The sequence below is a fragment of the Colletotrichum truncatum genome (genome assembly GCF_014235925.2).
Source record: "Colletotrichum truncatum strain CMES1059 chromosome Unknown Contig_0008, whole genome shotgun sequence".
Taxonomy (NCBI): Eukaryota; Fungi; Ascomycota; class Sordariomycetes; order Glomerellales; family Glomerellaceae; genus Colletotrichum; species Colletotrichum truncatum.
The window spans coordinates 3,333,014-3,355,719 of record NW_027222405.1 but is presented as its reverse complement, the minus strand read 5'-3'; the positions used below and the strand labels follow the sequence as shown (position 1 = coordinate 3,355,719).

Genomic DNA, 22,706 nt, shown 5'->3' with positions numbered 1-22,706 from the left:
CCATCAAGTTCTAAGCGGGGTGTCTCCCTTATAGTGGGGGAGTTGCCAGGGTATCACCATGCGTGAGGGGGTTTGCCAAGGCCTTGATCGGCAATGCCTACCTTTGTAAAGTCATTTTATTTCTCAGTAAAGACTATTTAATCTGCCATTTCATCTTCGAGATCCACTGTTTCTCCCATCATCTTCAGTATTTTCAAACTGGGCCTTACGGTTGGGTACGGCATATCATGCTACCATTAGCCTCTTCAGGAAGCTCCTGGCTCAAAGCCAATGCCTTTAGCTCTATTGTCTTGGCATCCGTGTGCTGCGCTGCCACCATTCCTTATAATAACAGTCTTGCCATCCATCTACCATCTTACGGAACTTTTGATGGCACAACCTTGAATTCAACTACATCAGGGTACCCTCTCGCGAAGCCTGTTGATGTATGGTACGGTATCGATTATGCAACGCAACCGATTGGAGACTTACGATTTTCACCCGTCGGGTGGCCGTTGCCTTTTAACGGAACGCGGAGCGCGAAATCATACGGCAAAGTCTGTATACAAGAACCCGGCAACTCCAATTTGGTGACTTTCATCAAGACGGATTTAGAATATGGAGAGGATTGTTTGAACATGAACGTTTACAGGCCCTCTGGAGTGAGCTTTGAGAAAAAGCTGCCTGTGCTGGTTTGGATCCATGGAGTATTTCGCACCAAATTCACATTGAGTTGGCTAAGCTAAACAAAGGCAGGGTCTCTTCCGTAACTCTGCTGGCATAACTTGGGACGGAGCCTCTTTTGTAGCCGCTTCTCCAGAGCCGGTAATTGTCGTCACATTCAACTATAGGGTTCGTCGGTTGTTCCACTTAGGTTTTCCGTGTAACTAATACGCTCTTTCAGCTTGCTGCCCTGGGATTTTTAGCGTCGCCTCTTCTCGCTGAGAACGACCTGGTTAATCTAGGTCTCCAAGACCAACACCAACTTCTTCGTTTTGTTCAAAAATACATCTCGAATTTTGGCGGAGACCCAACTCGCGTCACTTTGGGAGGTAAATCTGCCGGTGCTCACTCTGTGGGCTTTCACTACCAGAACCCGTTCAAGAAGGGAGTGGAGCTATTTCAGCAGGCAATCTTTCAATCCGGTGGCCCAACTGGGCGTTCCTTCCCGAACGCGTCGGATACACTTATCGTTCACCAATATGAACAGTTTCTGGAAAGAGTCGGGTGCCGTAATAATATTAGCATTGAAGCTCTGTTGAAGTGCCTAAGGCAACTGGACGTCAAACTCATTGAAGAAACATCCACCGCACTGTTGGCTGAGTACCGTTTTGACGGCACACATCCTTTTCAACCTGTTTCTGGTGCCGTTATAATACCGCAGCTTCCCTCGGAGTCTTGGGATCTAGGGCTATGGAACCATTTACCAGCCCTTACTTCTTTTATCACCGACGAAGGAACTTTGTACGCCCCTACGAACTTGACTACAGACGATCAAGCGTGGTCTTGGCTTTCTAACCTGTATCCGGGGCTTGATTCAGCTGACAAGGAGACTTTTTCCCGTCTATACCCTGACCCGCAGACTTATGCAGACTCGCCATTTGCGGATGCTCGTGGAAAGTCCGCTCAGTTCACCCGGCTCTCTGCTGTTTATGGCGATACAACATACATCAGTTGCGCACAAGAGATTGCTTCTCGCCTCTCAGCAGAAGATGTTCCGGTGTGGAAGCTGCACTGGAACAGCAATAACAGCATCACCCCATACCTCGGTATTTCTCATAGTGCCGACGTCCCATACGGATGGGCTGAGCCTGGCACGCAGTTTCCGGGAGCTGGAACGATACTCGCTAGGTACTATGCAAGCTTCGTTACAAGCGGCGATCCTAACCAGCACAAGGCAACGGACGCTGTGCACTGGAGGAAGTATTCAGAGGCGGGCTCTGACGGCTTAGGATGGCAAGTTAATGTGAGCCCTAATGGAACTTGGATTGAGCGGGATGAGGTGAGAAGAGAAGCGATCGAATACTGGAGAGCAAGTCCGAGAAAGCTAGACCATTGATTTCGCTCTCTAGCAAGAATATGTTGACTCGATAACGGGTTCATATGCGGGCAAACATCACTGAATGCTGTTCCAAGTACTGTTCTGATGAACCATGTTGATCAGTTTATGATACACTCTAAAAAGATGCTTAGTGACCCTGGTTTATATTTTTATCTCTCCAATCCAAGCTTAGAATACTAAATTCAGCTCGATAATCAGTTTGTACGCTTTATTTCGAGCGTGAGACCATAAAGACTTAGATCCTGGCAGCTACCGAAAGGACCTTCAAATAATCCAACGAAAAAGTCAACCTTACATTCCTCCATCCTACGGAAGCATTAATCACCCCAACCTCTTTACATGAGAATAATAACGGCAAGTAGACAGAAAATGGGAGCCATAACACTGCGAGCGGCGTGGAATGGACTTGCTATCGAAACCGTAGGCTTCGAAGGATCGGTAATGGGAGAAGAATTGATTTCGATGCTTGCAGCTTCTACTCTCAAGCTCGAAATATTGAAGCAATTTGAACCATCGACAGGAAGTATTTTCGATTCGTCGCTTGTAAATATGATGTCTGCGCACTATTAAACTGTATGTTAGCGATGCACAAGCTAGGACCCTCAGGGAGAACATACACTGAACAGCGTACCGCCATGCTGTGCCGCCTGGATAACCTGAATCGACGCCTTGTCGCCCTCTCTCGGGTTCAATCCTGCAGGAATGGGCACCTTGGGTAGGCAGAATGTTCCATCGTAGGCTTCGTTGGTCGGCCCGGTGAGGTGGAACATGGGAACCATGACCGTGGTAAAGCTGGCAGGCTCCTCGCCGATGCCGATGTTGATGTACATAAGAGCACTCTTGTGGCCGCTGTTGAAGCCGGGTTGGACGGCGATGGCGCCGCCATCCAGAGGCCAGTGGGTTCTGTTGGATGTGACGCCTAGACCACCGCCTAAGACGACCGTTTTGTCAGCCCGTAAACCGTCAACTTCATACGTGGTACTGGATTTCGAATGGCGGCGGACAAGGAGGCAGGTTAGCATTCAACACATACATGGATATATCCACTGCATCCCAAAGGGGAATGTTTCGTTACTGAAGATGTTGTTGCCTCTCCATCCGGGATACGTGATGGCGACATGTGCTTGGGCTAGCGAGGCGAATAAGCCGCCGAGGGCAATGAACGATGCAGGCACAGTCTTCATGTTTGTAAATTGTATGGAGGCATTATCTAAAATGCACGAAGAAAGTTCAAGCTATTAGGGTAACTCGGTTTTTGAATGCATTCTTTAGCGTCACACTTGGGTAGGACGAATCCTCTGACACTGGTATTGCACATGCCAACGTCAGCGAAGTCCAACGTGTTACTGACAAAGTCCGGTGCCGTCATATCACAACCGTCGGATCGAATAAGGTTGTCCGAGTTCACAGACGCATGTCAGCCCTACGGAGGGCCGGGAGACGGACAGTCAATGTTTGCTGTTGTAGGCTAACGCCACGTCTGGAGCTGATTGGAGCTTCGGCTTCCGGTTGTATTTGTAAGGTTCACCGTACAATGAGATATAAGGCGTACCTACCAAGGAAGTTGGGCTTCTAGCATTAGACAGCAACTCTAGCCAACAAGTTTCTAGCCAACATGGCTGTTCCTTCGGGGTGGAAGAAGAACCGTTCCGGTAGTGAACTACCTTGCCTTTGGCCAATTGAAGCTTCCAATTGATTAAACAAGAAATTAATGGAGAAAATTACAGCGATTGAATCAAGGTCTGATCATTACAAAAAAACAAAGTATACTACATGGAGGAACAAGCCTGCTTTGATCTTACATCACAACGGGCGATATCGTAGCATACCCGCAAAAGCCTACTTAGAGTGACACCAGTTCCCTAAGTCTCACGTTTTGGTCAGCAAATCAATAGCAAGCCAACGCTTCTGATTGGCTCTGGTAATAAGAACCGACGTCAACATGCGCTGCTACAACTGCAGAGGAGCCATCCGTTTCATACAACAAGCGCCAGTTCAACTGCCAGCAGTGGGGGATGGGGAAGAGATCATTGCCAAGCCTACTTAATAGGGATGGTTACCCAAACGTACACCGCTGTCAGCGCTAGCGCTGCGTGTGCAGTGAAGTGAGGCAGTGTTTGAATGTGACGTTGGAGTGCTGCACCCAAGAGCTGAAAACCAGGATGAAGAAAATGCCCAAGAAGTAGAGGGAGGACGAAAGAGAAGAGAAACAACACAGAGGCATATAGGCTAGCTAGCCTGTTCAAACCAGCACATAACACTGACTGGCCACCGTCTTAGTGGCAGATACGCGATAAACACTAAACCCAGACAGTCCTGAAGGCATTGATGAGAGCGGACTTTTTCTGTCCTTAGCTATCGCAGCAATTGAAAGTGTCTGCCACTATCCATACAATGGCACGGCGGGACGCATTTCGTGGCAAACAACATAGCTGGATTTCATGTTGCACCCGCAACTCATCTGCTCTAGTGTACTACGTCGTCGTTAACCTCGTTTGCTAAGAAAAAAAATAATTAATCGGGGTAGCAAGGCTCCATCAATCCAGTGATGCAAGAAACCAAATCCTTCGAAACCCATTGATTGCGCCCGACAACAAATCACAACGCGTTTGCCACGTTCGAGACGCTCCATCACGGGCGCGGGAGGCCCACGCAATCTCCCGGCTGGGAAGGTTCTAACTGGCTGGAACATTACGCGAAGACGGGCCACTCAATATGAGGGCAAACAACAGGGATACCGGGGTCGGCTGGGCGTGAAAAACAATGGCACTCGTGGAGACGATTGGAGGAGTTTCGCCATGTTCCTAACCCCCACCCCCTGTTCCACCTAGGCGGAAGTCCCAAAAGACGCATATCACAAACAGTGTCCAAGGGCCGCTATCCAGCGGGAGTCTCCCACTTCCGGGTAGCAACATGGGATACGATCCGTCGATACTGTCAGTGGGATTCGGGTCTGGGCATCCGGATACCAGGTCCATGTTTGTGATGATCTTTGCTGCGGCAAAGTTATCCGTGTCTCTGGAAGCGCAAGCTCCCGTTCCCATGTCTCTTCAAGTGCCGTCTTCCCATTTGCAATCTCAGTCGGGCCAATGTCGAACCTCGTCGTGCGACTGGACTACTAAACACCCTCCCCTGAATTGCCCGAGTCCAGGTCTCGCGTTGCCTAGCCTCGTCTGCCACGGCGATGGCGGCCGATCATTGCATCACGCACGTCGCCTTCAATAGGCAGCAGGCCCTTGGCTCAGGGGGTTTTCTCGAACCAAGGTCTTGTCTGAGATTGGCCAACCATGGCTCCTTCAACCACTTCTCTCTTGGCCTAGCACATAGCAAGGCTGCCATGCCTGCTTGACCTCCTTGATGTATGTATGCGGATTAGGTAAAACTGTAACTTGCCCCGTCGAATGGCTTCCTCCAAGGGGGCACACCCAGTCACCCATATATTATTGAAAGTAACAAGGGTGGTCGGAGAAGGTATAGTTTAAAGAGCAAAGCTCCCCCTTCTACTGTTTACAGCTCGTCTTTAGCACAAAAGCTATTCAGCCTGTCAATACCTCATCACAACTCTCAAGACTGTAACTGGTCTCAGCTTGCTGCTCGCCACCCCCTCCCACACACATACACATACACCAGAACACCAGTTCAGCAAATCAAGGTCCCCTCCCCCCCAAAGTCAACATGCAGTCCAAGCTCCTCCTCGCAGCCACCGCCGCCACCGGCGCCATGGCCGTCCGCGACCTCTCCGGCGCCCTCCCCGAGCAGCTCCGCCGCGCTGAGCTCGCCGCCCGCGACCAGACCGAGTGTTTGGCCGTCTACGCAAAGCACTCCACCCTCCTCGACGACTTCCCCGAGGCCCCCACGGCGCTCGCTACCGCCACCGACATCCCCATCCCGACCCTCACTGACCCGTGCGTGTTCCCCACGATCACGGGCCCCGTCGGCGCCGTCATCACCTCCTACTCCTCTGCCCTCCAGAGCTGGCAGGACGCCCACATCACCGAGCTCCGCTCCCTCTACTTCGCCTGCAGCGACGTCCCCCAGTTCTCCCAGGTCATCCAGCAGTACAGCGCCGTCATCTGCTCCACGGCCCTGGACGTCATCACGTCCACGGGCGCCAGCAACGGGACTGCCACTGCTACCGGCACCGCCACCAGCGGCGCCACGGGCGCTGGCGAGACCACCGCTGCCCCTACTGGCACTGACGCTTCTGCGTCCGACGCTGCTGCGACAAGCTCTTCGTTCAACGCCGCTCCCAAGGAGACTGGCTTTGTCGTCGCTGCTGCCGCTGCCGCTGCCGGTATCGTCGGCGCCGTCATGCTCTAAGCTTGTCTGCCTGCGCTTGAAGTGGCGCTCGCGGCGGACGAAGTCCGCGAGGTTGATTCATGGGCCTCAATGATGTTGTGAGGATAAGGTACTCAAGTAACTAGAAATAAGACGTAGGCGTGTGTTACCTATGTAGTAAAATTTTGTAATCGATGGCTTTGGGGAGTAGATATACCCTGTTGATCAAATTTCCATCAGTCCCCCTGTGTCTTTTTTTGTCTGTGAGATGTCTTCAAGGGTAATCAAGCGTTGGCCATAGCTCCGCTCCCTGGGGAAGTTTGTTAAAGAGTTCATCTGTGGTTGAAATAACCGAGCATGGTATGACTAGGTTGATGCGACAAAGAGTATAATAATTCTGGGTCTGATCGGCCAACACATTGGATGATCCAAGATCTACATGTTCTACGTCGCGCTGGAAGAGAGCAATCCGATTCAGAGTGATAAATTGACCTCATCGAAAATTTCGGCGTCTTTCAATCGGCGTCTTTCAATTGAGTTAATCCTGTACGAGTTTGTATGTTGATGAAAAGACATTTCGTGTTCGAGTCTACTTGTCGACAAACAAGGTGGCACGAGCCAAATATGGACATGTCTCAACATCGAAGGGCAGCCTATATTATTCAGCCAGCGGCCTCGGCAGAAAATTACTAGGATGCAGGACACGACGGATGATTTTACTGTTAAAGACGAACCCAAAGGTTGGCGCTCAGAGATTGGTATCTTGTTACACTTCAAATAAACATGTATACTCCCTACGCCATAACACGGGCCTGCCACCCACCCCTCCGATGATAACCCAAAGCTGGAACCGGGAAAAGACCATTTTTATAAGTCAAGCAAACCGACGCCGGGACCAGACAACCATATGAATCACGCCCTGCCAACCCACCCTGCGTTAATGAAGAAATCAAAGATCCGGCCACCCTTCTGAGAATCCAGCCTACAGATTTCCTTGGCCTGCTTCTTCTTAAGAGTGCCGTTACTCTTGAGGGCTTCTTTGAGAATCTGTTCTTTAATCATCAGATACGGCTTCGGTTGCAACCGCACAATTTCGCAGAGTTTAGCTTCCTCAGGGGTGAGAAGGTGCAGGTCCGGCGCAGACTCTTGTGTAAGAGTGAGAGGCGTGACACCAGGTAATGCCTGCGCCATGTACTTCTGCCGCGTGACTGGACCAGAGGGGCCTGTGCCATTGGCCACAATGACAGTGCCATTTGTCGAGGTCCCGTTGACGTTGCCATTAGTCTGAGGCTTGCTTTCTCCGTTGGTGTCACTGGTGCCATTGGTGGTCGGGGCAGACCGGATTGGCAGTTCGGGAGCAACAAGAAGAGCGGCCCCGCTCGGGGGGTCGGGGACGGCGGCAGCCTTGGACCGCTGAGCCGAGGCCATGCGCTCTCTGTCCATGGATCCCATTGGAACCGCCTTCTGTGCTCTCTGCGACTTTTCGGTCTCGTATTTCTCTCCACTGCGGAGATCACCAATTTTCATGCTTCGCCATTCCTGGAGTTGTGTGATGGCTTGTCGCAGGTTGAGCTCATCAATAAGTCCTTGGCACAAGCTTTCAAAATCATCGTGGTTCATCATCCTTGCAAAAGGCTTGGCCTTGTTCAGGAGATCCCTCTCCTCCTTACTCCTCTTCTTTTCAATCTTGGTATTTTCACGGTAGTCAAGCAGGTTGTGCTCAAATATGACCTTCTTCCTGTCGACACGCTGTGTCAGGCGGCAGTTGTAAATGTCCATCACTGTCAGCTTCAGCTCCATTTCCGGCTCCAGTTCGCCCGTTCTGGGGTTGAGACCATCGCCAGGATCAAACTGCATAAGCTGAACAGCTTCTTCAGCCTCATTTGCGTATTCCGTCTCGAACTCCAAGCGACCGGGCATGTAGCCTTGGATTTCGTGGCATGCCGGCACTGAGGCAGTGGGCTTCGTTTTGGGTTGTAATGTAGGCGCATTCTTGGCAGCTTCCTTGCGCTCTTCGATTCTGCGCTTCTTCTTTGCCTGGAAGTCTTCTCGCGAGATCTCGTTGGCAAGCTCGTTATCGTGTGGGCTGCAACGTTTCGGCAGCGGGAACCGAGGCGAGTCGACGTAAACCTTGAGATAATGGTCTCGGACTTCGTCTTTATGGCGGAAACCACCAATGTGGTCGGCAATGTCGGCCCATGATCCTAATCCATATATCTCTGCACCCTCGAGCAGGAGCAATTCTTCGTCGGCGCCCCAGTCTCGGTCAAAGATGGGAAAGGAATTCTGTTCGATAACGCGATATGGATGTGTTTCGGGTTTGTGGTTCGAACTGGACTTTCCCTGAGAAAAGCATTGGACGCAGAGGTCGTAGTCATTGCAAGCGGAGTGGGCGCATCTAATGCGAACCTAGGGACACGAAAGGTAGGCGTTAGCGGGATGCGCGAGATGCAGGCGACGGGGCACGTATGCGCCGGAGCTCGGCCGGGGGGGTACACCAGCTCCGGGAGATGAAAAATCAAAGGACAACATACCGTCGATGTAATGTCTACAGAGCAAATGTCACAGTGATATTTAACACCACCCTCGCCGCCCCGGGTGACGGTTTTCTTTCTGATGACGCCCATTTCGTCCAGGGCTGCGGTGGGGACGTGGAGGCCAGCCCCTGGCAAGGCTAAGCCGACGAAGGAGGAGTTATTGCGATGCGGGAGAGAGCATAAGGGGGATTTATCGAGTTGTTTGTGACTTTTTTGAAAATGGTGTGCTTCGGTAGATGCGGATGCGTTGCTCGTTGATGAATTCGACTGATTTCGGATGGTTTGTCGCGCGCGTGTTGATATCCACGTTTTCCAAGGTTTGGCCGTCGAAACAACGCCAGGCTCCAATGGAAGCAATCTGGGGATGGCGGAACTTGGAGGTAATGTTGACCCGAAGTGTAGCCGATGTTGGGGTTTGAAGGGGTTGTGGCTGGCAAAAGTCACCAGCCACATGTAAGCATGATTACATAAGTGGTCCAATTCCCGGTTCAGTCTCCGAACTTGGTTGTTCTCCACCCGGCTCCGTCATCCCCGCTATTTAGATCAAGCAGCCAGCCAATGTCCGCATCGATTCTTCACATGCATTCTGAACACTACTGCAGTGCGAAATGTCTGTCAGCATCGTACCTTAATGTGCCGACACTGCGAGTAAGAAATTTTTAACAGGATACAGCCAAGAATTCGTTTTGAACATGGCTACATATCGAACACTTCCGCTTGTCCTCAATGCTGGCGAGGCTTTTTGTTCCCACGTGTATGGGGTTTCCCGCGAGTTTCCCGCCGCTAATTCGGCCCTTCAGCGCATTGAGCCCGCTAAAACAATGGCGCGCACCTCTGCAATGGTGGGGTTCGCGGGGCAATTCTTCACTCTTCGTCCTGGCTTTCAGATCCCCGAAGCAGGGATGGGACGTCACCGCGAGTGAGCTGTTTTGTGGGAGCTATCCGTCTCTCACTCGGCCGCGACCTGCCGAGGGCTGGAGTCCTGTGTTGTTCTGTACTTAACCAGATTTGTAAAAAGAGCCAACAACGTGATCCTTTAAATATCCTCGACTAACTTGTGTCGAAATTCCCTCTTCCTCTGATACTCCTTGGTTAGCAAGTCCGGCTCAGTGCGACGTCTCCAGAGGCTCAACCACACAGCCACCCCGCCATCCGTGACATTGTGTTTTCGCATCTCGACAAAAGAGTCGCTTCGCCGCAATGCCTGACAAGATTCTCGACGACATTTCCCATCGCCGGTATAACCCGCTCAAGGGTACCTGGTTGCTGGTTTCTCCTCACAGAACCAAGCGACCCTGGCAGTAAGAATGCGACAGCTGGAGATTCTATGTTGCGACATGCGCTAAGGTGGACAGAGGTCAGAAGGAGGCGCCGTCCGTAACGGAACTCCCTCCCTACGACCCCAAGGCAAGTCCAGGAAAGATGGAAAATGCAGACGGAAGTGATCTAACTTCTTCAAGTGCTACCTCTGCCCGCGAAACCCCCGAGCTGCGGGAGACTCGAACCCTGACTACAAGAACACCTTCGTCTTTGTCAACGACTACAGCGCCGTCAAGGAGGACCAAGCCGAGTACAAGCCGGAAGATGGAAGCGATGGCAAGTGCTAGGTTCTTCACGATAGAGCGACCCAGACAACTAACGAGAACAGACCTCGCTTCCTCCCTCCTGAGAGCCGAAGCGGCCACCGGCAAATGCTATGTCCTTACCTTTTCCGAGAAGCACGACGTCACCCTCGCCGACATGACCAGCCAGGAGATTGCCCCCGTCATCGACGTCTGGACGAAAATCTATGCCTCTCACCTGTCTCCCTCTAACCCTCTCTCGAAGGTCGCCGCCTCTCTTACTCTCCCTGGCGTGACACCCGATAGCACTATCGAGACGCCCAAGCACCAGCTGCGCTACATGCAAATCTTTGAGAACAAGGGCGCGGCCATGGGCTGCTCCAACCCGCACCCCCACGGTCAGATCTGGACAACCTCCACGATGCCCGAGGAACCCGGCACCGAGCTTGTGCAGATGGCCAAGTACCGCAACCAGCACGCCGGCCGTCACCTGCTCGCCGACTATGTCAAGGTTGAGATGGAGAAGAAGGAGCGCACAGTGTTTGAGAATGACGGCTTCATTGTCGTATGTCCTTGGTGGGGTGTCTGGCCCTTCGAGGTACTGATTCTGCCCAAGAGGCATGTTCGTGCCTTGGTGGACCTCAGCGCGGATGAGAGACTGCAGTTTGCCGAAGCGATTCAGGAGGTCGCCAGGAGATACGACAACCTCTTTGAGACACACTTCCCTTACAGTAGGTTTCGCCAAACCATGCACGCCGGAGTGCTTTGCTAACGATATTACAGGTTCCGGTATCCACCAAGCGCCTCTGGATGCTACTGAGGAGGAGGCTGAGAACAGCTACCTTCACATGCACTTCTACCCCCCTCTCCTCCGCTCTGCCACCGTTCGTAAGTTCCTCGTCGGTTATGAGCTCATGGCCGAGCCTCAACGTGACATTACTCCCGAGCAGGCGGCAGCCAAGCTCAGAGCCATGGGCGGCGAGCTCTACCGCAAATCGATTTAGTTGAGCATAAATAGCATAGTGGCGTAGGGGTGGTTGATATGGGTAAAAATGACAGCACTGCAGTGATTCCAAGAGTTTTGAATATCGATATTACTATTAATTTCGTTACCTGAATGTGCATGACCCCACCACCTGTCATATTTTCTGCCAGTGTCCCAGGTAGTTCTACTTACACTACCTGTAACTGACTGTGCTGATATCTCTTGAATATGGTAATCTTCCCCCCCCCCCCCCCCCCCCCGTTTCACTGCTCCTTATACAAAAGCCACAATGTATAGGACAGTAATTGTCCATCTATGGGCTGTCCACGTAGAAGGAGCGAACCTGGGGCATCCAGATCAGAGCAACCGTAGCCAGCGTGAAGGGGAACGCCTGGGGGACGCCGAAAGTCATGCTCTTAAAGACGAACAGCTCGCTGGCGAAGTGGCCCAGCGCAACAACGTAGGTCCAGATGGCGAGATCGTACATGTGCGCGTGATGCAGGTGGTAGGCACAGTACAGGCGGACAATGCTTGTAAGCAGCGTCCAGGTGCCGAAGCAGCGCGCCGCAAGCGGCGTGCCCTGATCCAAGGTCTCAGACTCCTTTGCGCCAGCGGGGGCGGGGACGTATTTCTTGACCGAGTCCTCGGGATTGTAGGTTTCGGAACGAGGGGGGAGCGAGCTGTTGCGAACGAACTTTCCGTTGTAGACGCGACGAGAGTAGTGCAATGTCAGGTAGTTCTGGGCCGAGTTGCCAATGGCGAGGAGAGAAAGCTGGGAGAGGCTTGCGTCAGCTTCGAGATATTCTGTGCGTGTTGCACGGTCTAGATACTTACCAAGAGCATGTAGTAGGGCAAAATGCCCTTGGCAGGAGGAAGAAGGTCGGAGAGGGAAACCATTTTGGCCAAGTTGAGGAGTGTTACGGTAGAAAAAAAGCCAATTGGTATGAGGAACGACCACGAAACTGAGGATAAAAGAGGAGTGGACACTCACACTACTGGCAAACAGCAGACTCTCTCCCTAGAGCTTCAATTGTCGTACAAGCTTGCCACTAAGGATAGAGCGGGTAGGCTTGCTTCTTCCCCAACCCGAATACGAATCCACAGCTCTAAACGGCTTGGGAACGCATTTGTGGCTGACAAGGTCCCCTCAATCTCTGATTGGGCAAAGCTACTGCCCCTCTAAAGTTCAGCGATTGGAAGGTGCCGAGGTGTGGCTGGTGTACCATACATGCATTTTCACCATTTTCCTATCCCAACATTTTATCTGTCCCGCAGGTGTGTGTCGAGCTGGTATTTCCGAGGGCGGAGTAATTTTGCAAACATCTCCCTCTATTTTTTGATTCTCCCTCGCAGACTTAGATTGCAATCGCACCGCACACTTTCTGACGATGAAGGGAGTTACCGATTACATTGGGCAACTGCCAGAGCCCGTCCAGCTCGTGCTGGCCAGCATCGGCGCTCTGTTCCTTGCTAACAAGGCCTTGGGCTACGTCAAATTCCTCCTCGGTGTTTTCGTGCTTAGCGGAACTAACGTAAGTAATTTTGCTTTCATCTACATTGTAACATCAACCGAATACTGACGAGATCTTGCAACAGCTTCGCACATATGGCAAGCCCGGTACTTGGGCCGTTGTGACGGGTGCATCCGATGGTCTCGGCAAGGAGTACGCCTACCAGCTCGCTAGCAAGGGCTTCAACCTCGTCCTCGTGTCCCGAACCCAGTCGAAGCTTGAGGCTCTTGCCCACGAGATTGAGGCGAAGTTTTCTGGCAAGATCCTGGTCAAGGTGCTGGCTATGGACTACACCCGTGACGACAACGCCGACTACGATCGCCTCGCCCAGACTATCGACGGCCTTGATGTCGGTATCCTTATCAACAACGTTGGCCAGAGCCACAGCATCCCTGTTCCTTTCCTCCTGACCGCCCGCGACGAGCTCCAGAACATCGTTACCGTCAACTGCCTCGGTACTCTGAAGACCACCCAGGTTGTTGCTCCCATTATGCAGAAGCGCAAGTCCGGCCTGATCTTGACCATGGGATCGTTTGCCGGCTGGATCCCTAGCCCTTACTTGGCCACATACTCTGGCAGCAAGGCTTTCTTGCAGCACTGGAGCACCTCCCTTGCCGCCGAGCTCAAGTCTGATGGAATTGATGTCCAGCTTGTCGTCAGCTACCTCATTACCACGGCCATGAGCAAGATTCGTCGTACGAGCTTGCTAATCCCTAACCCCAAGAGCTTTGTCCGTGCTGCGCTGGGAAAGGTCGGCACCGGTATCTACCAGGACTTTGCTTACTCCTACACACCGTGGTGGTCGCATGCGCTGTTGCTGTGGGTAGTTGAGAACACAATTGGCGTTGCTCATGAGTGGGCCGTCGCTTTCAACCTCAAGATGCACGCTGACATCCGCACCCGTGCCCTGAAGAAGGCTGCCCGTGATGCTAAGAAGGCCTAGGTTTGTCTTAGATTACCTGGAGAAAATGATTTTGATAGCATGTGTAGCTTATGCTGGGATTAAAATCCAACATTAGTCGCATGCGCAGCTAGACGCATGAGATACGAGAAGCTCTACTGGGTATGGGATAATGCATCAGTACGGATGGCTTGTTGCTGGCAAAAAGATGTGATGCGCAAAAAAGAGGGACGCTTTGGCGTAAGAATCACCAATCAAGGGAGAGCCATTCCAAGAAAAGTATAATAGACATTAATATGCAATCACATCAAATCCACACTATAAAACGCACCAAATGGAATGTCAGTGACCAAAGCTCAAATGGGCGGAAACGTCAGGTTCAGCCTTCTGTCCCAATTAGGTTTAGTGTGGGACCACCCGGGCTCCAGGCGCGAAAATTCCAAGTGATGCTGGCCCAGCCTCTTGAGCTCCTCCAGAAATTATTTACGGCTTTTACTGCCCTGCACTTCACCTTTCCACACCGAGAGCCTCCGCAGCTCCTAATTTTTTCTTTGTCGAGCTACAGCTGCGCAAGCTCCGTATAGCATCAGCCAGCGTCTTTATTTTTCGACAGACTCCAATTGGACGGGAAAACAACGCCTGCCACTTCCCGTTGATGGTTCGATAGCGCGATCTCTGCCCGCCATCTACTGGCCGCAACTTTGCGACGCGTTTGCCCGCCAACCAGACCCCGATCCGACGAGCCTTCGACCGACCTGCTCGACGACAACAATGTCCTACCCTCAAATGACCCCCGTGCGGCCTGTGCCAGGCGCCTTCTTCAATACGCCCGCAGCTTCTAGATTTGCTGGCGGTGACAACGAGCCCGCGAGGCGGCGCCTGTTCCAAGATGTCGATGGAACCCAGGGCAGCACAACGACTGGCGGTAGCGGCGCCCTAGTAGGAGGATCAAATCTGGCACCTGCGACAGTATCTTCAGTTGGAACGAGCAGCGGACTTGTATCGACACCGCAAGCTCCCCAGCAAAACCTCCCACCCGTCACAAGAGCTGCCCAAGCGGTCAATCAGTTCCTCCAAGCTGATGAGAACTACCCTGAGTTGGATTCATACTGTAGGCGTAAGTATAGCGATTACTGATACTCTATTGTCTCCTTGACGTGGTTTCTAACTCCCAAACAGCAGGTGCATCCTCTGAATATGACTACAGCACCCTCGATTCGGCTTGGGCGCCATTCCACAAGACCCAGATGTATCCGATTCCCAACCAGGTCTTCAGCCACTACAACACTGGCCAGCTCCAGACTCTGATGGGCCTCTTTGCAGAGATCAACCATGCCTGGGTTGTCATCGATAACTCGCTGTTTCTCTGGGACTACACTCATCCCGACCCCGAGCTTATTGGTTTCGAAGACCAGCCGCACACGATCCACGCCGTCAGTCTTGTTGCTCCTAAGCCGGGCATCTTCGTCAAGACGATCACACACATCCTCGTCGTGGCCACATCGTCTGAGATGATCCTCCTCGGTCTTTCTGCCACACCGAACCAGTCAGGAACCAAGACTGTGTCACTTTACAGCACGAAACTCAACCTGCCCCTCAGAGGCACCGACGTCAGAGTCATTGCTGGTACTGCGGACGGACGTATCTTCTTCGGTGGAAGCAATGATACTGATATCCACGAATTGTACTATCAGCAAGAGGAGAAGTGGTTTTCAAACCGGTGCGGCAAGATCAACCACACCAACCCCGGATGGTCTTCGGTTGTCACTCTCCAAAGCGGTTTCTGGCAACAAAAGAGCCCCGAGGGCTTACAGAGCATTGTCATCGATGACTCGCGAAAGCTGGTGTATACTCTTTCCACTAGGTCTACTATTCGAACGTATCACATGGATGGGCCCAACAAGCTCACCAAAGTCATTGAAAAGGAGAGAAACGCTTGCCTCCGCGACATTACTCATATGATCACCCAGTCACCTCTGCTTAACGACCGTACGGCTATTGTTTCGATCAGCGCCATCCCTGCTCGGGAGGCATCGAAGCTGCATTTAATGGCTCTCACCAATACTGGATGCCGACTTTTCCTCAGCGCGACAAGTTCTGCTTCGTACATGATTGGCGGCGTTTCGTCCAACACACCTCCACAGAGCATGCAAGTCCAGTTCATCAAGTTCCCCCCGGCCGAAAACCCTGGACGTGCCGGTACAAACCAGGCTGGCGAGTCTATCATCGATTTCACATCCAAGGCTCTGGCTTTGAGCAGACTGGGAGCTCGCTTTGCTCCTGGCTACTTCTTGGACTTTGTCGTTAAGGAATCTGACCCCAATATCGACCAGCTCTTCGTCTCCGCACCCGAAACTGGCCGGATCAAGACCAACGCTTCATCCCAACAGCTCAAATACTACGAGCACGGCAACTGGATCGATATCGGAAGTAGGGCAGAAGATGTTGGTTTGGTCACCAAGCCCTTCGCTGCAGCTAAGCAACCCATCGGTTTCGGAAACGAGCTTGCCGTCCAGTTTGACGAGCCTGCCACTGAGTTTGCTGTTCTCACCAATACTGGTGTACACATCATCCGCCGCCGCCGACTTGTTGACACTTTCGCTGCTGCCATCCGCGGTGCTGTTGGAGATGAGGGCTTGGAACTGGAAACTCGGAAATTCATTCAACGATACGGCCGTGTTGAGACCATTTCTTGTGCTCTTGCAGTGGCGTGTGGACACGGTGGTGACGCACGACCGGGTGCAGCGCGCGCCATTGATCAGGCGACAGAAGATCGCGCCCGTACCGTTTTCGTCGATTACGGTGGACAACCCTCCATTACTGAGACCGACGGCACACCGCTCAACACCACCTCCGTTCGCCTCTCACCTAGACATGATGCCCTGTGTGTGTATCTCACCCGCCTAATCCGAACCCTCTGGAAAAACTACGTCGTCGCCACCGCAGTGAGCCCATCTGGTGGTGTCACCATCGAGTCTAGAGTATCACTCAGCAAACTTCTGTCCATCCAGGAGCAGTTGGAGCGCCTCCGCAGGTTCCTCGATGCCAACAAGAGCTTCATCCAAGGTTTGTCTGGCCCGTCTGACCTGCAGAGAGTTGCCAGTAAGCAGGAAGAGGTTGCACTTCAGGCCGAGCACCAGGCCCTGTATGCGCTCCAGAGGTTGATGGAGAGCATTTCAGAAGGCATTTCCTTCGTCTCAATGTTGTTTGATGAGCGTGTCAGCGATATTTTCACCAGACTCGATGCCACTGCCCAACAAGAGTTGAAGGAGCTCACCTACGAGAAGCTGTTTTCCCAGGTTCCTGGAAAGGAGCTGGCTAAGCTGCTTGTCAAGTCCATCGTCAACCGCAACATTGAGAGCGGATCGAATGTCGAGACAGTCGCAGATGCGTTGAGGAGGAGATGTGGCAGCTTCTGCAGCCCGGATGACGTTGTTATCTTCAAGGCACAGGAGCAATTGAAGAGAGCATCCGAGCAACCACCCAACAGCAACCAGTCTCGTACCCTACTGCACGAGAGTCTGAGACTTTTCGAGCGTGTTGCCAGCGCGCTGTCCTTTGCCAACCTCCACAACGCGGTTGCGCATTACATCGACCTCAAGTATTATGCTGGTGCTATCCAGCTCTGCTTGGTCGTCGCCCGCGAGAAGGACAGAGGAAACACTGCCCTTTCCTGGGTTCACGATGGCAAGCCCGCTAATGATCCTCGGGCCAATGCTTACGCGGAACGCAGAAAGTGCTACGAGCTAATTTACGAAGCTCTTCAGCATTTGGACGCTGCGTCTACCAGAGAACCCGAGACTATTGACGGCAGGTTGACCCTGATTGGTACCAAGCGTCTCGAGGCCTACACCGTGGTGAATGACGCGGAGGATGAAGTCTTCCATTTCGACCTCTATGAGTGGTACATTGAGCAGGGATGGACTGACAGGATCCTGGCTATTGAGTCACCTCACGTTATCACTTACTTGCAAAGTCTCGCCAGAACCAATGTTGCCCATGCCGAGCTTCTCTGCAAATTCTATACCCAGCGTGAGAGATACTTCGAGGCTGCCCAGGTGCAAGCCGATCTTGCAAACTCGGACTTTGACCTCGGCATCAAGGACCGTATTGTGCTTCTTAGTAAGGCCAAGGGCAACGCCAACGTTGCGACTGCCGGCGTCGGTAGACAACAACAGCAGGTCTTGGCTCACGAAGTTGGCGAGCTCCTCGACATTGCCAACATTCAGGACGACTTGCTGGAAAGGCTCAAGGCTGACAGCCGTATTGCTCCGGAGCGCAAGGCAGAGATTGAGCAGGCTCTTGATGGCCCTATACTGTCGCTCTCAGATGTAAGTTCGAGCCGCTGCCGAGCATGTTCGCAAAGTTTAGCTAACCTTGAATCAGCTCTTCAACCAATATGCCGACCAAGCAAACTACTACGATCTTTGCCTTCTCATTTACCACAGCGCCGACTACCGCAACCCCAGCACTATCTCTCAAACCTGGGTTAGCCTGATTGAGCAGATCCACGACGAGGCCGTCGAGCGCATGGAGGAGGCCGGTCCCGGCATTCCTGTGTTACCTTCGCCGTACGAATCTGTGTCGGTCAAGGTTCAAAATATCGCCCACCGAACATCACTCGACAGCTTCATTTTCCCCGTACCTGTGCTGCTTCCCGAGATTTGCAAATACGCCGTCGAGTACCACCAGGATGCCGAGATCGGCGCCGACCCTACCTGGCCTGTGCAGCTGTTCATCAGCCTCGGCGTCTCCCACGACATGGTCACTCGCGTTCTTGAAAGCGTGTTCGACACGCAGGATTACGGCTTCAGCGGTAACAACCGCAACCGCATTATCGAGCTCATCGTTTTTGTTGTAGATGCCTGGCAGCGTGAGGTGAAGCGACGTGGCGGCGCTTCTGTCAAGGGCGACGGGGCCATTGGCGCCTGGGTCAAGGACCTGCTGAGCAGGTGTGAGGCGTCACTGCCGCCTGCTGGCCAAGGTTCCAACCCTGGTGGCGCGGACTTGTCGGAGGTTCGGAGGCGCCTACGGGTTGTGAGGCGGGGGGTTGATGGACTCGTTGAGAGGGGTCCTTCTGGAAGCTTGCGCTTCATGTAATGTCTGAACTTGGTATAAAATGATTGGGTTGGAGGAAAGTGGAAGACAATAGATAAACTAGAGAAGACTGAGAGCGGGCTGCGGGCTTTTTTTTGCCAAAGAAATGAGCCTGGAAGCAAACGTGTACAAAGAGTTAAAAACAAAATCCTGTGTATTTTGCCGGGGTGTGTGGGGTTTGGCCGGGCGCGGCTTGGGTCAGGCGATGTAGGCTTAGGCTTTGGGATGGCTACATTTAGTTGGTGTTCTTTTTTTAAAAACTCATGAGTTGGTTTCCGAAAATGACGTGTTTGATCTGGTGGAATCAGTTGAGTAACCCGCTGCCTGATGTTTCTTCCAGCCTCGTAGGTTGACTAGGTATTCGGATCTCGAGATGACTTCAAATTGCCAAAATAGGCAATGTGAAAGTGAAGCGAATCAAATCCGAGGTCCTTTAAACGCCACTCTCAAACAGAATTCTTGCAGGCGGGCAGACTGGTGGTTCTAGGCCGGTTTACAGACATGGGGTCTTGCTTTTTACAGTGCGTCGAGAAGGCTTAAAAGACCTTGCGCAAAAAACGTGGTAAGGTGCCGGGGGGTGGTGGGAAATGGTGAGGCCGAGACAGGTCTTTGCTGCTGCTTACTTTGCAGACAGGGCTGGTGTGGTATGCATCGTCGGACGTGTTTTATTGGTCATTTGAGGTCCTTTTAAGAGGAAGGCAAGGGAGAGGGAGGGCGGGTGTTGCTGTTGTTCCTTTCTCGGCATGCAGATGTGGCATCCAATGGCTGTTGTTGGTTTGCTTAAAAGACCTTGCAGCTCGCTACTTACGGTTCGGGAAGACGGTGTGCGTGTGTATGTGTGCGCGTGTGTGTGCCTACCAAGTTTTGGTGTGTATTTGGGGGCCCTCGCTTGCCTGATGCACTGGTTCGCCAGGGCCGCAACTGTTGGGCTGGATATTTAAGCACCCTTGATTTCTCTCAAATGTCCCTATTTACACTAGCGTTTATTTAATGGTTCACATATTATTAGTATTCTTTTCGCCTCTAGACTCTACAGCCGTTTTTTACTTAAAGACGACTCAACCTCACCTTTACTGAAACCTGTCTTTGGTGGTATTCTCACGGAATTTAGTGCTTGGTAGTTCGGACGATCAACAAACTTTGAGCACAACGCCTAGGATGGCCGAAGTATTGAGTCCTGTGTGCGCATTGGAGGGGCCGGTTACCATGGCGCAGACACTGGCTCTACGTCCAGCGTCCCCTTTCCTCAATCCGATTGCTGTTCCGGACCCTCGTCTGCCTCGACCAACAGAAACTACAGCAGGCTTCAGCATTTCCTCAAAGAACACAGTATCACCAGAAGATTGGGAATCTAAGAAAGAAATAATACACCAACTCTACCTTAGAAAAAACCTTCCTCTTCACACAATTCAGTCCATCATGTCTCAACATCATTCTTTTTTCGCCACGTAAGACACCACTGACAATGGGAACCAATAGAGACACACTTGCTAACATAGTGAATCAGGGAAAGAATGTACAAGAGGCAGTTCTTGAAATGGAAATGGAAAAAGTACAATACCAAAACGCTGCAAGATTGTCTCTCTAATGGAGATGCTTTGGAGAGGTCGCACGGGAAAACCACTTGCCAAAGGTCAGCTCGACGGAATCTCAGCACTATCGGGCCCCAACGCAATGGCAGGTTTGGTCATCTGGCGAGATTATTCGAGCAAAAACAGGACCCGGTGATTCCTTCGGCCCTACTTACGTACGGCACCCGACACGATCAACTCACCTACGGCCTCTTCGTCAGCCTGCGTGACCTTATTTATGGAACCTCTCGGCGTGACCCTTGCTGGGCAGGACGTGAAAAGTTCTCAATTCCAGAAAGCTCCGCATATGGCATTGATAATCTATTCCGAACGGCCACCAAGTTTTACTCCATCTGCGATTTTCTCCAAGCTGGCGCGACATTCCGAAGAGCATTCTACGTTCTAGAAGATGTCATCGACAATGAAGCAATCAATACTTTCAGAGTATTATTTCTCGATATTCCATATGTCATTCCTACCGACGAGATACGTGGCGCATACTTGTGTCACATTTCCCAACTATTAGACATCAAAAAGCGGGAGCAACCGATAGCCAAGATTGCGATGATGTTACATCGGATTCACATGGAAGCGTGTGAACATATTTTCGAGCACCTATATCAGATGCACATTATCGCTGCAGATTACTTTTCTGAAATTCGAGGCAGAGACGACATACAGACGCTTGATTTTGCAGTGGATGCTGCGCTCCTCAGACCAGACGCAAACAACCCTCAAGTTCTCGAATACTACCTCAAAATGTACGATGAGATACTGCGGAACGTCATAGATCAATACGGTCCGTTATCTGCCGAAGCCCTGGACATAGAATATTGGAAACTTGTTTCTGCAGGCTACTTGAACCTCTCTTTTGAAACCTTAATGGAATTAAGCAATGGGTTTCTTCCCAAGTTGTCTGCTATAAACAATGATGGCTCGCTGAATACCTGGAGCAGCTCCTGTCTGTGGCTGTATAGTATTGCTGCACGACACGTGTCTACCGCCGCCTTCCGGTCTAATGATCCTGATTCGGGTATCACGTGGTTGGAGAGATCAGTAGAAGCATTGCAGTTTACTGTGGAAGTAGAAGCTTCGGAGGGCACTGATACATTTGAAACAAATTGTGCGCTAACACAATTTCGTGTTGAGCTATTGGACCACCTGTCTGAACTTGGAAGGGTTCAGGAAGCGGACGAGATAAGGGCAGCACTCGCTGCGTCCGAGTTCATGGAGGAAGTGATGCAGAATGACCTGGGCGAGAACTTTGACCAAATACTGGCTTGTTGACGCGGCATATTCATCTCGTAGGTATTTGACTATTTTAATGTATGATATAGTCAACACAGTCATGCGGCTTCCTAGCAGAGAACTTTTCAATCTTTCATCTTCACACGTTGTAATGTAAACTTCTTTTTCTTCTTTTTTCTTTTCGTGTGCATAGCGAACGAAAATGTTTACTTCAGCTAGTATCAATACAAAATCAGATGGTTTCTTGGTATTCACAATTAATCACAAATGAGATTACTCCCTCTCCGCCTTTTCATCTGTGTTGTTTGCAGAGTAAACCAGAACTCAACGTTGATCCACTTAACGCCACCTTGCTCGTCTCGTTATGGCATGCCTCTTTATGTGTAGTTTGTAAGACAAACTCTGGCATGAATTGTCAACTCGATGAGCCCGATTCAAGGTTGATGCCCATTTCAAGAACGACGTAAACGGAGTGGCTATGCACGTGAGGGTCTTTTAAGCTGCGAAAGGCTCTGGGTGTTGCCGTTGCCACGATTTATTTGCATGAAAAGCAAAGAAAAATCAAGAAATCTCACCCAACCACATCATTTCGTTCCTTAAAGCACCATGCATATGCGAGACACCTGAGGTGTAACCGATGAATAGCTGGCGTATCATCATGATTGGGGCTTTATTTGCCGCCTTACCGAAAACGTCGACATATGGAAGCACCTATAAAAGCTCAGACCAATACCTCTGAACGAGGGTTTCAGCTTGCACATCCATTGGATTATTTAGCCACAGTTTCTTGAGAAAAGGTATTCCAATTATTCAGCCAGAAGTCCTCCGTTACTGAGACCACGCCTTTCATAGGATTTTGGACTTCATCCACAGAGAGTTGAATGACCAGCATTAAGACGTTGCTATAACTATACCAGTCTCACTGCAATGCAACCAACCGGCCTTCGATCCATCACCCAAACAGCACCTGATTGG

General features: G+C 51.5%; 9 protein-coding genes across 9 annotated transcripts; 6 read left to right on the top strand and 3 right to left on the bottom strand.

Moving 5' to 3' along the window:
• Nucleotides 1-227: 227 nt before the first annotated feature.
• On the top strand, nt 228-2,038 carry CTRU02_212406 (para-nitrobenzyl esterase; the record flags this gene model as incomplete). Its single annotated transcript, XM_036726963.1, has 3 exons — nt 228-686; nt 736-831; nt 884-2,038. 3 exons carry the CDS (start codon nt 228-230, stop codon nt 2,036-2,038), a joined length of 1,710 nt encoding a protein of 569 aa, XP_036581207.1.
• A 338-nt stretch (nt 2,039-2,376) lies between these two features.
• Nucleotides 2,377-3,225, bottom strand: CTRU02_212405 (uncharacterized protein; the record flags this gene model as incomplete). Its single annotated transcript, XM_036726964.1, has 3 exons — nt 2,377-2,604; nt 2,659-2,972; nt 3,075-3,225. 3 exons carry the CDS (start codon nt 3,223-3,225, stop codon nt 2,377-2,379), a joined length of 693 nt encoding a protein of 230 aa, XP_036581208.1.
• A 2,491-nt stretch (nt 3,226-5,716) lies between these two features.
• CTRU02_212404 (uncharacterized protein) lies at nt 5,717-6,361 on the top strand (the record flags this gene model as incomplete). Its single annotated transcript, XM_036726965.1, has 1 exon — nt 5,717-6,361. One exon carries the CDS (start codon nt 5,717-5,719, stop codon nt 6,359-6,361), a length of 645 nt encoding a protein of 214 aa, XP_036581209.1.
• Nucleotides 6,362-7,231: 870 nt separating this feature from the next.
• CTRU02_212403 (uncharacterized protein) lies at nt 7,232-8,946 on the bottom strand (the record flags this gene model as incomplete). Its single annotated transcript, XM_036726966.1, has 2 exons — nt 7,232-8,728; nt 8,854-8,946. 2 exons carry the CDS (start codon nt 8,944-8,946, stop codon nt 7,232-7,234), a joined length of 1,590 nt encoding a protein of 529 aa, XP_036581210.1.
• A 1,110-nt stretch (nt 8,947-10,056) lies between these two features.
• Nucleotides 10,057-11,422, top strand: CTRU02_212402 (galactose-1-phosphate uridylyltransferase; the record flags this gene model as incomplete). Its single annotated transcript, XM_070205831.1, has 4 exons — nt 10,057-10,157; nt 10,343-10,452; nt 10,505-11,149; nt 11,202-11,422. The coding sequence occupies 4 exons, from the start codon at nt 10,057-10,059 to the stop codon at nt 11,420-11,422; spliced, it is 1,077 nt and encodes a 358-aa protein (XP_070060644.1).
• A 294-nt stretch (nt 11,423-11,716) lies between these two features.
• CTRU02_212401 (transmembrane domain-containing protein) lies at nt 11,717-12,300 on the bottom strand (the record flags this gene model as incomplete). The annotated part of the gene is made up of 2 exons (XM_036726968.1): nt 11,717-12,175; nt 12,238-12,300. The coding sequence occupies 2 exons, from the start codon at nt 12,298-12,300 to the stop codon at nt 11,717-11,719; spliced, it is 522 nt and encodes a 173-aa protein (XP_036581212.1).
• Nucleotides 12,301-12,791: 491 nt separating this feature from the next.
• Nucleotides 12,792-13,857, top strand: CTRU02_212400 (3-ketoacyl-reductase; the record flags this gene model as incomplete). The annotated part of the gene is made up of 2 exons (XM_036726969.1): nt 12,792-12,935; nt 13,000-13,857. 2 exons carry the CDS (start codon nt 12,792-12,794, stop codon nt 13,855-13,857), a joined length of 1,002 nt encoding a protein of 333 aa, XP_036581213.1.
• A 1,205-nt stretch (nt 13,858-15,062) lies between these two features.
• Nucleotides 15,063-18,308, top strand: CTRU02_212399 (nucleoporin nup157 170; the record flags this gene model as incomplete). Its single annotated transcript, XM_070205830.1, has 1 exon — nt 15,063-18,308. One exon carries the CDS (start codon nt 15,063-15,065, stop codon nt 18,306-18,308), a length of 3,246 nt encoding a protein of 1,081 aa, XP_070060643.1.
• A 1,762-nt stretch (nt 18,309-20,070) lies between these two features.
• Nucleotides 20,071-21,770, top strand: CTRU02_212398 (uncharacterized protein; the record flags this gene model as incomplete). The annotated part of the gene is made up of 2 exons (XM_036726971.1): nt 20,071-20,360; nt 20,420-21,770. 2 exons carry the CDS (start codon nt 20,071-20,073, stop codon nt 21,768-21,770), a joined length of 1,641 nt encoding a protein of 546 aa, XP_036581215.1.
• Between the last annotated feature and the right edge of the window lie 936 nt (nt 21,771-22,706).